The 15,373-nt window shown below is 37.1% G+C and overlaps 2 protein-coding genes across 2 annotated transcripts; one reads left to right on the forward strand and one right to left on the reverse strand.

Moving 5' to 3' along the window:
- Positions 1 to 1,995: 1,995 nt before the first annotated feature.
- Positions 1,996 to 10,777, forward strand: wsb2 (WD repeat and SOCS box containing 2). Its single transcript, XM_037778063.1, has 9 exons — positions 1,996 to 2,239; positions 2,457 to 2,625; positions 4,322 to 4,527; positions 4,611 to 4,742; positions 6,811 to 6,911; positions 8,235 to 8,431; positions 9,217 to 9,306; positions 9,397 to 9,513; positions 10,159 to 10,777. The coding sequence occupies exons 1-9, from the start codon at positions 2,200 to 2,202 to the stop codon at positions 10,370 to 10,372; spliced, it is 1,266 nt and encodes a 421-aa protein (XP_037633991.1). The 5' UTR covers positions 1,996 to 2,199; the 3' UTR covers positions 10,373 to 10,777.
- On the reverse strand, positions 10,740 to 15,263 carry rfc5 (replication factor C (activator 1) 5). The gene is made up of 11 exons (XM_037778064.1): positions 15,082 to 15,263; positions 14,371 to 14,435; positions 13,956 to 14,092; positions 13,752 to 13,831; positions 13,538 to 13,611; positions 12,863 to 13,022; positions 12,438 to 12,519; positions 12,165 to 12,294; positions 11,800 to 11,877; positions 11,445 to 11,499; positions 10,740 to 11,317 (listed from the first exon to the last, which is right to left on the reverse strand). The coding sequence occupies exons 1-11, from the start codon at positions 15,126 to 15,128 to the stop codon at positions 11,218 to 11,220; spliced, it is 1,008 nt and encodes a 335-aa protein (XP_037633992.1). The 5' UTR covers positions 15,129 to 15,263; the 3' UTR covers positions 10,740 to 11,217.
- Positions 15,264 to 15,373: the final 110 nt, after the last annotated feature.

Consider the following 15,373-nt stretch of genomic DNA (forward strand, 5'->3'; position numbering starts at 1 on the left):
AAACTCAGTTTTCTCACCTACTTGAACTCGTACTTGAACGCCAAGTTCACATGAGATCTGGGGAGATAATGAGAGTGAAATATCACTAGATTTTTGACTCAATATGTCAATATCGCTATAAATATAACTATATTTTGACTTTGTTCTTTTTAAGTATTTAAATTATGATCTGAGAATGAAATCACTGACAATCTGCATATAAAAATGGGGTCATAAACTAGCTAGTAGGGTATAATAAGTTCAATATTTAACCTCTTGAATGTAAAAAAATACATGGCAATGCAGTTGTCTTTGCAAACTTTCCTTTAAATATCCCTTGAGATTTTTTTTAAATTAATAAAAAGCCCTAAATTTAATAAAAGAATGTTTAAAATGAATGACAACACTTAATTCAAAGTAAATAATGATTTATTATTATTATATTTAAAGTAAAAAAAAAAAAAAGCCTGTATGCCAGGCACCATCACATCAAGTGGAAATATTCTATATGTTATAAAAATAATAATACAATAATAATAAAATAATCAGCCGTATAACACTTTACAGTGAATCCAAAGACGCTTAAGAACATATATATAGATATATAGATATCTATATATCTATATATCTATATAAAGTATATAGATATATATATCGATAGATAAAAATAATGTAAGTGAAACATAGAAAGGGCTTATGGTTCACTTAAAGGATACACGTTTTTAATCTGGATTTAAAGGATTGAAAGGACATACTTGGGCATGAATCCCTTTTTTTTAATTATATTTTATATTTATATTTTTAAAATGGAAGTATGCGGCCTTCGTTATTGGTTTGATGTCCATGATTACACTTTTTTTTTACCATCCATCTGCAACCGCTTATCCCGTTAGGGGTCGCGGGGGTACTTACTTACTTCTTCTGTTAGAATCTGTGCTGCTGTATTTGGTTTTGTTTTTCAAATTCAGAAAATTGGGACTAAAAATAATATTAACGTGAGAAATATATAAAGTATGTTTTTGGAATTATTTAACACACTTTTCTCTGAAGTTCAGTCTGACATTTTGACACTTTAGGATAGGATAGGGTAGGATAGCACTTTATTTATCCCCGTGGGGAAATTGCAGTTGCACAGCAGCACAGATTCTAAGAGAAGAAGTAAGTAAGTACATCAAATAAGAATAAGGCAGGGCATACAATAAATAAGAGTAAAAAAAAAAAAAAGGTAGTTAAAAAAGCTTAATAAATATGTGCATTATAAATTATAAATTATAAATATAAGTTTTATATATAATATTTTAATAAAAAATTCTATTAATTTCAACACTCTGAACTGACCATCATATTTTAACATGTGTCCTCATAAATGTTTATCAACAAACCAATAAACCATTAACATGAATTTCAATTTTAATGAGGGGCGTGGTTTGGCTTTGAGGTTACCTACTTAAATGAAAAAAAAACGTGACTTGTTGTGTATATATATATATAATGTAAGTGAAAAGTGAATCGTAGCAAGGGTTTATGGTTCACTTAAAGGCAGACGGGAATATACATGTTTTAATCTGGATTTAAAGGATTGAAAGGACATACTTGGACATGAATCCCTTTTTAAAAATAATATATTTTATATTTATATTTTTTTTAAATGGTAGTATGTAACCTCTGTTATTGGTTTGATGTTCAGGATTACACTTTTTTTTTACTTGGTTTTGTTTTTCAAAGTCAGAAAATTGGGACTTAAAATCAAGTAAAAATAATATTAATGTGATAAATATATAAAGTATGTTTTGGGAATTATTTAGATAGACAATTTAATATATAATATTTTAAGAAAAAAAAAAATAATTTCAACACTCTGAACTGACCATCATATTTTAACATGTGTCCTCATAAATGTTTTATCAACAAACCAATAAACCATTAACATTAATGAGGGGGCGTGGCTTGGCTTTGAGGTTACGTAATTAAAGAAAAAAAAACGTGACTACGTCGTTCAACGTCGTAGCCAATGGTGACTCAGACAACCGGAAATTAGCTGAATATTTTGTTGTTTCCCACCAGCCGCACATTTTCCACATAGCAAAACACGAAGAGACAAGTCGCCGCTCTCTCTCTCTCTCTCTCTCTCTCTCTCTCTCTCTCTCTGGACACAACAAGCTTTCATTTCCATGGACAAACTCAGGAAGTTAAAGCGAAGAATGTGAAGATATTAAAACGATGTGCTCCACGGGAACCAACGCGGAGGTACAAAAGACATGTAAGTCACATATTACTTATGAATGATCTCTTAAGCTCGGAGCGGGTTGTCATCGCAACGCTCGTCGCCAGACAGCCGTTGGTTTAAACCTCCTTTGACAACAAGCGAAGCGGCGAAGGTGATGGAAGCGAACTGCTGACGACGTTCGGCGGCGGTTGAGGAGGATGTCTGTCAGCCGTTGAATTTATTATGTTTATGCCTTTCCGTCCTCTTCCAGCGTCCGACCCGGCTCTGGTCCTGGAGCTGAAGACCAGGCGTCCTCCGTCCTTAGAGGGCCGGGCGGGATGTGAGACCTGGAGCGTGGACTTCTCCCCGGACGGAGCCTGGTTCGCCTGGTCGATGGGACACGGCATCGTCTGGGTGGTCGCCTGGCCTCTCGACTCCGAGTAGGTTCACTTAACATTTAATCCATCCACACCGTGATGCGTTCAGGTGTCCGTCGGACATTCTGGCTTATGTGTTTAAAAGGGTAGGAGTAACGGGTAGTGGATATTTTTACTTGTGTGAAATCAATAATTGGGGTCATATGCTTGACTTTATTATCCTAAAAACAACTAAAATTGAAGATATTGGAAAAAATAGTTGCTACAAATCATCAAAATGTTGCACAACATGAAATAGAAAAACATTTGCTCTAGTGAAGTATAATAATAATAATAATACATTTATTTATATAGCACTTCTCAAAACAGATGTTACAAAGTGCTTCACAAGACAATAAAAGCAGATAAATAAAGTAAAAGATATGGTAACTGCTAAAACAGAACATCAGACAATAAAAGCAGATAGAGTAAAACAAAGAATGGGACTAACGTTATGTAAAATATTAAAAACACTCTAAATATCTTATGTATATTTCAGTTTCTAAATGTGTCGGCACTGTCAACCTAATTATTTAAATTACTGAAGGGATCCTATTAATTTTATTTTTTTCTCGCTATTTATTAATTTATTTTTTATTAATTTTATTTTTTATTATACATTTTTTCTCTTTTTGTGAGGTTATATTGTCATGCCATCATGTTGTCGTGCCTGTATTAAATATATATATATAAAGAAATATATAAATATATATATATATAACCATATAATATCTCCCAATGACTGTCATCACCAGTTTCTGGGCTAGCTTTTCCATCACAGAGACCCAAAGTGTTACAAATAAACTAAACATTGTGCAATTAAAAGTCAAATAAGTAAATAAAAAAGTTGTCTGCTCAAAGTCGATCAAATTTTGTCGTCACTGTGTGATTAAAGCTGATATTACAAAATTAAATGGTCAGTGGGGAGGAAATGTCATTGTGCAATAGAAAGACAGGAAGGAATAAAAAAAAAAAAACTAAACAGCAATAAACTGGCCGCAGGATAAAAAATAGTGTTTCATTACAATGAGCAGATAATATAAAAATATTTCACAATTGCATGGCTGTATTACATATTTTGTTTTTATTTATTCATGTATTTCTATTTTTTTAAGTGTTTTATTTATTTAATAATATTAAACACTTTGGGACTCCATACAATTTGCTCTGCACTTTCTGTGCCAATATGATGCCTGCATTTAGGTACCAAATATCAAAACAATACCTTTAAGATACGTACATTTGGGGTATCTAAAAAAAAAAAAAGCAACTTTTTTTTTTTTTTTTTTTAACAAAACATGCGAAATTGCTCCATGCTAAATAATTAAATTTACCTAAATAAAATGGTAGGCTAAAGTAAGATCAAGCCAAAGAATTTGACATTCAATGCCAACTTTTGATATTTGACAATTTTCAATACTCTCTCGGTTGGTAATCAAAAAGTGTTGGGGTTTGATAACCACCTTTAGTGTTTACTGAAGTTGTGAAAGTTGGATAAACAAACATATGGAAGTAGTAGAAGCAATAATAAGTGGATCAAATCCAATGTTTTTTTTTCTTTCTTGTTGTATTAACATGACTGTTGGGTTGTTTACATCTGTTGTCCTGATTATGACATTTCCAACAGCCATTAAAGGCAACTCCATTAATCAACAGCTCCAGCTTCACACCTGCCTACGTTTGAGCTTTTTATGGTATCTGATGCTCTTCTCACCCGCAGAGACAGTCAGAATGGAGAGACAGACCGAGGAGACAAGAGCTTCAGTTGTGGTCTTCCAGTTTGGGGCCTCGCCTTTGGACCCAGACCTCCAAAATCACCTGCAGGGGCACGCCCAGCTAGGACATCATCATCAAAAGGGAACAACAGCCTGCTTCTGGCCACAGGCTTGGAGAACGGGGTGATCAAAATCTGGAACGTGTTAACAGGTGATTTATTTCTGCTGGTGAGGAGGATGTTTACCTGAGCTGTTTTCACAAGATTTTTAACATGCTTTTTATGTATTTTTCAGGTGATGCTGTATTTGATCTCCATGGCCATGAGGGCGTTGTGAGGGACCTGGTCTTCCCTCAGAACGGGACGCTCACACTCATATCATCTTCTCGGGACAAGACTTTGATTATTTGGGACCTGGCTCACAAAGGTGTGTGCAGTCAAGTCTTTTTTTCAAGTTTTCAGAAGAGTAATGTTTTCACCTCCTCTCTTGTGTTAACATAATTTTGAGTGGCGTTCACAAACAGTCCTTACTGATACGACTCTTACTGTGTACTTATCAAAATGCAATGCAAACACACTGTTTCATGGGTAAATAGTGTAAGGAAGTAGTTGTTTACCTTTAGGGCGGATGTTATTTAATATCCATTACATTATCAGATATCGTCTGTTCTGTTTAATTCCATTTTGCTCGTTAAACTTGTCCGTACATTTGCATGTTTAGCCTGTTAACTGCCAATTGTGCTCATTACAGTAGACCATTTGCTAAAACATATCATATGTTTTTCTATTGATATCCAGCCTATCAGGCAGCCAGTGGTTTCATTTAATGCTAACGAGGTACAAGAATCAGCTCACTGAGATTGGTAATCCATCCCAGAACACATTTTTTAATTTTTTTGTCAAAGTAACATCATCAGTCTTCTTGCTGCTGTGTTCAAACACGAGGGGAAATCTGAAATTTGATAGTTGACATTTAGCTTCTGTAAAGCAATCTTATAATTTGACAAATAAAGGTGCTAAATTCCAAATTCAGAGCATATCTATGGCTACGTTCCAAATCGCATACTTTTTCTTTTTACCTTTAGTACATACTGCAGCTGCCCTTACAAAGTACGTACTGTTGCATGCAGTATGCATGCATACAATTGGGACATAGTACTTTGTCTTAACATTTGCCTTGAACTTTGACCCTCTTGCTCATATATCCGCTGCACAGAGGATTGTGGGTCAGAATAGCCAGAAAAGCATGCTGGCTTACATACTGCAAAATGCGACTGGATATAGTAGGACATCCAGGTATTTTTGGCATACTGCAATTGACATTCTACGTATTGGGACATACTAAATCTTTTTCTGGCATGCTAAATGGTATGGTAGTATGGGTATTGGAACGCATTGAGGGATCGCCTCCACATGGCAGCTAACAGATCTAACTAGGGCTGTCCTGAATACCATTTTTTGAGCTTCGAAGCTTCGGTGAGAAATATTCCAAGCTTCGGGACAGTGCCACTGCTGCACTACTGCACACATGTCTACACATAACAAACAGTGATATCCGTCTGAGAATAACTAATAAGAATTCATGTTGAATAATGTTGTGGGATTATTTCTTATTTTATGGGCTATTTTGGGATTTACACATTATTATTATTATTATTATTACATACTTGTATATAAAATAACAAAAAACAAAGCATTCAAATACTGATTTGAAGGTTGATTACCATGGCAACGGTCAAAGCTTCAAAGCATTCAGTTCAGCCCTAGAGCTAACTCCTTTATAGCTTAGCAAATATTTGTTTGCTGCTATATTAATGCTCTGAATTTCGAATTTAGCACCTTTTAAGAATACGGTCCACCTTGCCTTTTCCAGGTCAGCTGCATCTCACAAGAATGATGTTTCCAGCCCAAATATTTAGTATGGATGAAGTCACTAATGTCACATTGTGCATTTACGCTGTACATGTCGGTGTTAGGTTTGCAGACATTGCTCTTAAATGCGAGGCTTTTCAGCAGCTGACTGAATTGTCAAATGGTGGAGCATCCTTGAACGCACCCTAGTCAAACATTAAAAACCATTAATTCCCCACAGTGAAGTGTTGCCAAACAAGTTTGAAGGCTCTGCAAACTGAATGTGACTCTGTGTTAATATTGACTGAAACCAGTGGCTGCCTGGTATGTTGGAAAACCGTTTAAATGGCATGCATTGAAAAAAGCAGTTGGGGGGGGGGAAAGCATTCAGGGTGTGCAATTTCAGTTTTTAAATCATCAGTTTTCTGCTTGTTTAACACTTTGTCTCTGTGTTTTGTCACCGTGCAATCCGACTTACCTTAACCTCCTGTTCGAATGTAAAAGGGTCAAAGCAAACAAATGTTTGTGTTTACACATATATGAATCACGTTCTCCGCCACTTCAGGAGCTGGTTGTATCCAGTGATGATTTTTTTTAGTGCGTCTCATTCAGTTAAGTTAGACTTTGTATTCTGTGTTTTGCAGGTAAAAAGGTGCAGGTGCTTTCTGGCCATAAAGACTGGATCAGCTGCTGCTGCGTATCATCAGACTGCAGCATGATCGCGTCTGTCGGCAGATTTGACAGAGTGAGTTGTGTCATTGTAAATTTCATATTCAAGGCAAAGCCGCACAGAAACACAAAAAATCGCATGACTGAATGATCCCGAAGGACATTTTTATCTATGTTTAGATAAAACTACAATACTTCTAAATGCCCGAAGTCTCAAAGCCGTCTGAAATCTTTCAGACGGAATAAAGCTCTCTTGTATCCAACTTTTCCTCCTCCATTTTCCACCAGTAAGCAAGATTGTGCGAAAGTGGCAAATATTCAGCATCTCGGTTCAGCAGAATGGGACTTGTTTCTGTTGCACAACTTTGTGTTTTAGTCAGACAATAAGTTACATTCTTTCAACGTAATCCTGCATCAAGTTCATTGTTCAAGGCCGCTGGAATGATTGTTAACTAAAGGGAGGGCATTTTTCTTTTTAACTCTTCCTCCTAAGGCGTTTCCAGGCTTATCTTTACCCTATGCAAATATTCATTTCAGCTTTTACAAGCTTCTGGTCACAAGCGTGTTTTTCTGATTATTAGAGCAGCATTTTCAGGCAGGGATGAAACTGAAAGTCCAGATGGGCTTAACTAAGTCACATCCAGCTTTTAAGACATTATTTTCAGTGCAGAGTAGGGCTGTAACTAACTATTATTATCATTGTCAATTAATCTGTCGATTATTTTCTTGATTAATCCTATTAGTTGTTTGGTCTATAAAATGTTTTATTAAGTTTACTGTCATTTTGGAGTGAAGAAACCAGAAAATATTCACATTTAAGAAGTTGGAATCAGAGAATTTTGACTTGTTTTTCTTAAAAAATTACCCAAACTGATTAATTTATTAATCAAAATAGTTGGCGATTAATTTAATAGATGACAACTAATCAATTCATTGATTTATCGTTGCAGCTCTAGTGCAGAGTTTGCTTGTAAGTGCGTTTTGGCCATCAGATCTGGTTATCGTCAACTGCTCCTGTTGTTTAGTTGTAAGACTGACTTGAAAGTTTATCGGTTTGATTCTTTGTTCTCTTCGTTTGGAGACATTTGGAGCACCGGGGAGCTCTGCCCACTCCTGTCAAACTGCAAATTTTGACACCTTCTCATTTGCAAAGAAAGGCAGACAGTTTAACATTGTGTGATACCAGACTTTTAAGATCACAATCACACTGTTTTGCTGCGTGTTCCAGCCTGTCCTGTTGACATTCACTGAGTCAGTACATCACTGAGAATCAAGTTACTAGATTTTCTAGCATTGCAACTTCTGCAGTAATGGCCGTAGGGCAGAATTAGCCTCGTTATCCCAAATTAAAAACGGTCTTTAAAGACTCATTAACCCTTCGTGATTTTACTTTCACCAGATGGTGTGTCTGTGGAGTCTGCGGTCATATACGTTCATCAGGAACCTGGCAGGAGGGACCCACAAGACCTTGTACCTCCTGTCTTCCTGTGACTTCTCTCCCGACGGGGCGGTGCTTGCCACCGCGGCCTTCAGTGGCTCCAGCTGGTGGATCGACCTCTGGGACCCGTACACTGCAGAGAAACTGGCCACTCTGGTGTAAGTTTACACTCAGCCTTCAGTCTCTAAATGTATGGAGGAACCTGCCAAAATCTAAAATAAATAAATAAATTACTGGATAAATAAATGTCATTAAATGTAGCAAAAATAATATTAAAACTAACTAAATAAAAAATAAATTACTTGATAAATAAATTATATTAAAAATACAAAATAAATTAAAAAATTAATAAAAATAAATATATCAATAAATAAAAAAGGAAAATTAAACAAAGAGTTAATAAATAAGGGAATTAATACAAAGATAAATAAATAAGGAAGCAAATTAAAACAGAAATGTCAATATATGTCACATTTTATCAATTAGTTAATGGCTACATTTATTTTAATATTATTTTGCTACATTTGATGACATTTATTTATTTAGCGAGAATAAAATAGTATTGAAAATAAATAAATGCAAAAATAAATACATTTAAAAATTAAGAAAAATAAAAACAAATATATTAAATTATTATATTTTAATATTATTTTTGCTACATTTATTTCCGTCCTCCATATAAATGTACTAAATATTTGGTACTGTAAATTAAAGGCATGCGGCAGTTTTCACCAGGAATTAATTTCAAGAAGTTAAAGAAGTTTGAGGCTGGGAACCAAATACATCCTACACTGAAATGATGTCCTGCTGGTGTCCCTGTCTTGTGCAACCTGTTTTCTTGTTTATTGTTTGTATATAATGTGAAGCATTGGGGATTTCTGACTATGGCTACTAAGCACAGAGCAATATCACTCTTAAAAACTCCTGATTCTTTTATTCACAGTGACTATTTTGAAGATTACGGGCAAAACCAAATCTCAGCAATACAGTTCTCTCCCAACGGTTTGCACTTGGCAATGGTGACCGACGACAGGTGAGCATTTCATCAGCTCCATCTCATAAATCTTTTATATTATGTCCTCATGTGCAGAATGATTTCAAGACAGATGTGTCGTGTTCACAGAGCTCTTCGGATCTGGGAGCCGGGACAGAAAGGGATGGTGATGCAGACGAAAGTGGACCGAGACTCTAATGGACTCTGCTGCAAATACCATCCAAAAGGGGGAGTGGTTGCCACAGGGTAATAATAGTCCTCCAAGCAATCAATATTATTATTAATATGAAGCTCTCGCTGCTTGTAGATTTGAAAGGTGGCTTTAGAAATGTTGCAGTTTGTGGAGGGCGGTGGCTGAATTCAGCGTAGAGTCAGAGTGGATGTCAGTGGTGACTCCGCTTCATGATGAAAAAGAAATACCCATAGAACTTCTTAACCCACTTCCTTTCTGGCCATTCTTATGCTAAACATACTTTTTTTTTGCTGAAACATAATCATAGAGCTAAAATGAACAGCTAATTAATTGCTCAACAACTGACAATTTTGATAATTTATCAAATGTATTATTCAATTATTAATTTATCAAAGAAAAATACGAAACATCTGCTGGTTCCAGCTTCTAAAACGTAGGGAAAACATTCTTAACCTACAGAAATGAAAATACAGAAACAGACAGTAGTCTTCTTCATTCATACGCTTATGTTTCATCTTTGTGTTTTTCTATTAAACTGAAACGCACTTTAGCCATCTCTGGCGCTTCAACAGCTTTTTTAAGATTACGGGCAAAACCAAATCTCAGCAATGCTGCTGCATGTTTTCTCAAGTTGCAGTGCATTAAACCCTCTCAGCCGCCATATAACTAACACTAACCATCATCCCCTCCTGTGACAGAACCAGAGACGGCCACGTGAGGTTCTGGAGGGCGCCCAGGACGGTGCCCAGCCTGTGCCACCTGTGCCGATCCATCCTGCGCCACTCGGTCTCCACGCACCAGATGGAGCCGCTGCCCCTCCCCAAGAGGATCCTGGAGTACCTCACCTACAGGAACATCCCTGAACGCCTCAAGACCTGCTGCTCCTCAGACGACGAGGAGTGGGAAGGTTAAATATGAACACAATGCAACAACTGATATTTACAGCGAGTGATTGTCACGCATTACAATAATTATGTTTGCCGATTGAGATGTTTTCAAAGCTTGATTTAGCACCGGGAACATCTTATTGTAATCTACTTTAGATACAGCATTCCTACATTAAGGGTTTCATTTATTGCACTACTGTAAGACGATGCATATAAAGTTAATGTTCACATGCTTATATGACTTGAATATCACAATTTTATACTATTAATTTATTGTGTAAATATAAAATGTATATGTATTTCTAATTTCTGTTTATCACAAAACAGCACAAGCACTAGTACTGTACTGTACTTGCACATATTCATTGTTAATATAAGATAACAAACTGGACTTACAAGAAATAGTTTTATTAAACAGATTCCAACACAAGATGTATTCTTACAGTTGTATTTGTGACATTATGGCATGTTGTTTGACACATTTCTTTAGTATATTTTACATATTTTAATGGATGGATGGGTGACAGTAAGTTGATCCTACACTGGTGACTAAATTTACAGTTTTCCAAGTCCATATTTTAATGTTCTTTTGGTACAAACTGCCTTCCAGTTGGCTCCGTTTGTATGCAGATGTGAGTGACTCAGATAGCTGCGAGCATTTTCTTCGCTGTGCATCAACTCTGTGGAGCAGTGGTGGGCAATCACGCAGTGGACACTTAAGGGCATCTGTTCCATTCTTTCTAAACAAGCAAGTGATTCCACCGGTTTTCTTTCTGGTAGTCACTAAGGAATTGGTGAAAACGTTTCTCTCCGCCAGTGCTTTGCATTCAAGAAACAGAACTCAGTTGTTATGTACAGCGGTTACTGTATCTAGGCGGCCTCGCTGACCACGAGATCTCTCACCGCCTGGAAAGCTGCCACCATGGAGCTGAGCTGGATCTTCTCATTGGTTCCCGAGGCGAGCCGGTGTCTGAGGAGACGACACACGGTAAATCCAAAAGCAACACTTCCCCAACATCTGGATCAGACTCTTTTAAATGACTTCTATGTAATGTTAACATTAGTTTATGAGAGGAAGCACAAGTGATCTCACGTACTCGATGTCGGCCAACTTGATGAGCAGACCAATCCGAATAGCTGGAGGAAAGTCCACTGGAAAAGAAAACAATAATTCAGATACTTTTATTGCACCAAACTTTGAAGTTGCAAAAAGATAATCAGCGGATACTGACCCTAAAATAAGGGTCAGGGTCATTATCTTAAAACTTTGCCAATAGTGAACACAAACAACCAACATTACTATGCGTGTAAAGGGATTCAAAATTAAGATCTGGTGGTTTCCCTGCGAGATATTGTCAAGTCAGGTGACAGCCAACACCAGAGGGAAAACTCTTATTTAACATAGTACCTGGTTTTAAACTAAATATTTTCTTTTCCCTGCAGTGGCCTTACCTCTGTGTATGAGCAGATGAACCTCAGTGAGGATATCATGCAGGGCCAAACCTTTCAGAGTCTTCAGCTGAAGGATTTCTGTGAATGAGGTGTTAAAGAGTTGCAACAACACAAACAGTTAAGCCAATCGAATCATGCAAATCATATATAGCATGTGTAATATTTGTCAATGTGTTGCTGCAATTATCATCCATTTGAATGTCAAATCGTCCTGTTTGAAAGTGAGTTATCTGGTAGATTTGATGATCACTTAGCTAAAGCTAGCTTCTATCGAGTAGTATCAGTTGCAAGAAAGAAATGCACTGAATATACAGCGTTAGCATAAATAAAGAACTTATTCTACAGTGAATTATCCTGAAGGATACGCTTGTACGCCGTGGTGAAGTCTTTGTTGAGGGACCAGTCGAGGATGTTGGCTATGTCCGAGCGGAGGGGGTGACCTGTGCAGGTGTACACCGTGTCCTCTGTGACCTTCCCGTACGCCATGCTGGTGCTCTAAAAATCCCACAGGTGGAATACAGTCAGTACATTTTACTCTTCTGCGAAGATGATACATAACAAAGTGTTGCTTTTCAGCTGTTTACAGCGACACGTCACCACAATGAGGCCCAATGATCAAGATGAGCGTTTGGTCATACCTGCAGTATGTTGAGTGATCTTCTCATATCACCTGATGATAAGGTCACAATGGCCTTCATTCCACCAGGATTTATGTCAATACTGCCACAAACACATTCAATCAACAGTTAGATCAATGTAAAGCTTCATTTATTTAATAAACATAAATGTATTATTGTCAAACTGGGATAGCAAACAAACAACATCATCAATTGATTTCTTCGATTTCACGCTGATTTTGTGCAAGTTTTGTGCGATAAAACAATTTCTCTCTATGTTTTAAAAAATAACAACACATTTCCTGTGAAACCCAAACCAGTAGCAGAATAACAAATAGTCACACCAGTTTTCTGGGATTAACAGCATCCACCAGCATCCAGCATCATTTACCTCTGATTGTTTTTAACAGTAGATGGAGAAGAAACTTTCACATAAACACACTCACCTCTCCTGCTGGACGACATACTCCAACCGAGGGATCATCTGGTCCGGGGACAGCGGGCCGAAGCGAAATCTGGTGCATCGAGACTGCAGAGCTGGGATGATCTTGGACAGGTAGTTGCAGATCAGACAGAATCGAGTGTTTTCTGTAAACTTCTCAATAACTGAAACAGAGAGAGAGAGAGAGAGAGAGAGAGAGAGAGAGAGAGAGAGAGAGAGAGAGAGAGAGAGAGAGAGAGAGAGAGAGAGAGAGAGAGAGAGAGAGAGAGAGAGAGAGAGAGAGAGAGAGAGAGAGAGAAGGATGAGAGCGGATGAAACACGTTAAAAATCAATGTAACTAAGAAATGTGAAGGATGAAACATGTCTTCTATCAAAGACCTCTCACACAACTCACTTTTTAAACTCAAGCCTTTAAAATTATTTTTTGAATTCTTGCTGACAACAATCACACATAAAATTGATCACACAAGCTTATGTTATAAGAACAATTGAGGTTAGATGATTAAAGACATCCAGTTTAGCTCAATCAATGGTTCAAACCAAATCTTCCAATGTTTTTAGAATGAATATCAGGGTGTACAAGCAGATATGCTGTAATTCACCAGTAGCCAAATGGTCTGGCTGCTCAGTGAGCCGTGTGGCTCACAGTGGGCAACGCCCGGCCGAACAGATGGCTTACCTCGCCGCAATGCATTCTGGGCATCCTGGGTCATGGCATCGGCCTCGTCCAGTATCACCAACTTGAAGCCCTTCCTGGAGGACAAGAGCGATGGACACAAAGGCAGCCGTTTAAATAATCCCCCCTTGCAGTTATGGGTTGTAAATAAAGGGAAAGAACATTAATATCTGAATAGAAGGTTATGTGACAAGTGTAGATAGATTTTTAGTCTTACTTGAAGATGGTCCTGGTGCTAGCAAAACTCAGAACGGGACCCCGTACAACATCAATACCTCTGTCATCTGATGCGTTTAGCTGCAAAACAAAATGAGTCATTAAATCAAAGGGCCACATGGTCATGTCGCTAAACAATTGAAGATGGAAAGTGAAAAGAGAAGCCCAATAAACCAAAAGTGTGTAATGAGGAGTTGTAGTGTACCTCTAACACCATGGAGTTGAACTCTTTGTCCTTGTACAGCTGCCTGGCACAGGCGAGGATGGTGGAGGTTTTTCCTGTTCCAGGAGGACCATAGAACAAGAGATGGGGAAGCTTTTCCTCACTGATAAACCGCTGGACTGAAGAGATGGTAAAAAGTTGTAAAAAAAAAGATCCTTTTGAATGCCATTATTCATTTGAAATATTAATAACACTTACAGTAAAACTATAGTAAACAACAAAGACAAGAGCCAGCAACACTGACAGGCGGAAGAGAAAGTTATCCCTATATAGGCTTTTTAATTTAGTAAAATAATTCTTACAACTGTGTAATTCATATTTATGTGCTATTAAGTATTGCTGACTGGGCCTTAATAAAAGAGGATTATTTATTTCGTCTGGCAGTCTACATACTTACTGGTGGTTAGAATTTCTTTATGTGAGATCAGATCATCAAGTTTCTGTGGTCTGTATTTCTCAACCCTGGAATATGGAGCAGAAAGATAAACAAGATCAATAATGTTATCAATAATATACTTCCAATTGCTAAATGACTAGGTAATGCTTGCAACACTTAGAGCAGTTGCCCTAAGTACAGCACAAGTTCATTTTACATAAGTAACTCAAACTAACACTAGCTAAAGCATCACACACTGTATACTGGTGTAAACTACAAAACGAACTTCATTAAGAATTTATCTATTTTAAACTATCTTACTTCATAGGTTGGGTAAATGATGCAATAAGTTTGAACTTATTAGATATTTCAAATTGCTGGGTACCACTTTTCAATTCGGCATGCATATTTTGCACCATGCATGCGGTATAATAAACAATATGTCAACATGCTTCACACTAACAGCAACGTTAAACGCTGCAACATTTCCTGAGCCACTTGGTTCAAGTGGCAACAAGGTAATACTGGATGCATCGACGAGCTATTATGTATGCCGAATTAAAGACAAGCTCACAAGGATTAAGATGTAATATTCATTTTTTACAAGTATAAGTAATATATAACCTTATTTGTAAATACCATAAGCTGCTATCTTGACTCCATAACTTTAGTTTAGCTAGCTAGCACTAACTATTCCAACCTTTCTGTGAAAAACAACCACTTTTAACTCACCATGGTAAGTTTCTGTTCTGTAACGGCACTTTACTTGAAGAAGCCATGTGTCCTGTAAACTGTGACTTTAGCTCCAAGCTCTGTTAAATACTAATAGACAGATATAAAAGAGTTTGATGCACTTCCACTGGCTGTATGGGGTTTGGCGCGCTGCACAACAAAAACGTGCGTCAAACGTCATGACGTACAACCAATCAGATCACTTTGCCAGCTATTGTGGGCGTGGTCTTTGTGACATGAGTGCCCACTGTAAAAAAGTGTTTAAGAAATGACATTTCTATTTTATAAAAAA

This window comes from Sebastes umbrosus, chromosome 8 (genome assembly GCF_015220745.1).
Source record: "Sebastes umbrosus isolate fSebUmb1 chromosome 8, fSebUmb1.pri, whole genome shotgun sequence".
NCBI classification, from domain to species: Eukaryota; Metazoa; Chordata; class Actinopteri; order Perciformes; family Sebastidae; genus Sebastes; species Sebastes umbrosus.

Bases quoted from the DNA above. Each gene is read 5' to 3' on its own strand.
- wsb2 (XM_037778063.1), top strand. From the start codon at position 2,200: ATGTGCTCCACGGGAACCAACGCGGAGGTACAAAAGACAT. The intron at 9,307-9,396 runs GTGAGCATTTCA...TCGTGTTCACAG, and splicing joins GCAATGGTGACCGACGACAG to AGCTCTTCGGATCTGGGAGC. The intron at 9,514-10,158 runs GTAATAATAGTC...CTCCTGTGACAG, and splicing joins GGGGGAGTGGTTGCCACAGG to AACCAGAGACGGCCACGTGA.
- rfc5 (XM_037778064.1), bottom strand. From the start codon at position 15,128: ATGGCTTCTTCAAGTAAAGTGCCGTTACAGAACAGAAACTTACCATG. The intron at 12,520-12,862 runs GTGAGTGTGTTT...TGTTTGTGGCAG, and splicing joins TATGTCGTCCAGCAGGAGAG to TATTGACATAAATCCTGGTG. The intron at 12,295-12,437 runs GTATGACCAAAC...TGGGATTTTTAG, and splicing joins GATCACTCAACATACTGCAG to AGCACCAGCATGGCGTACGG.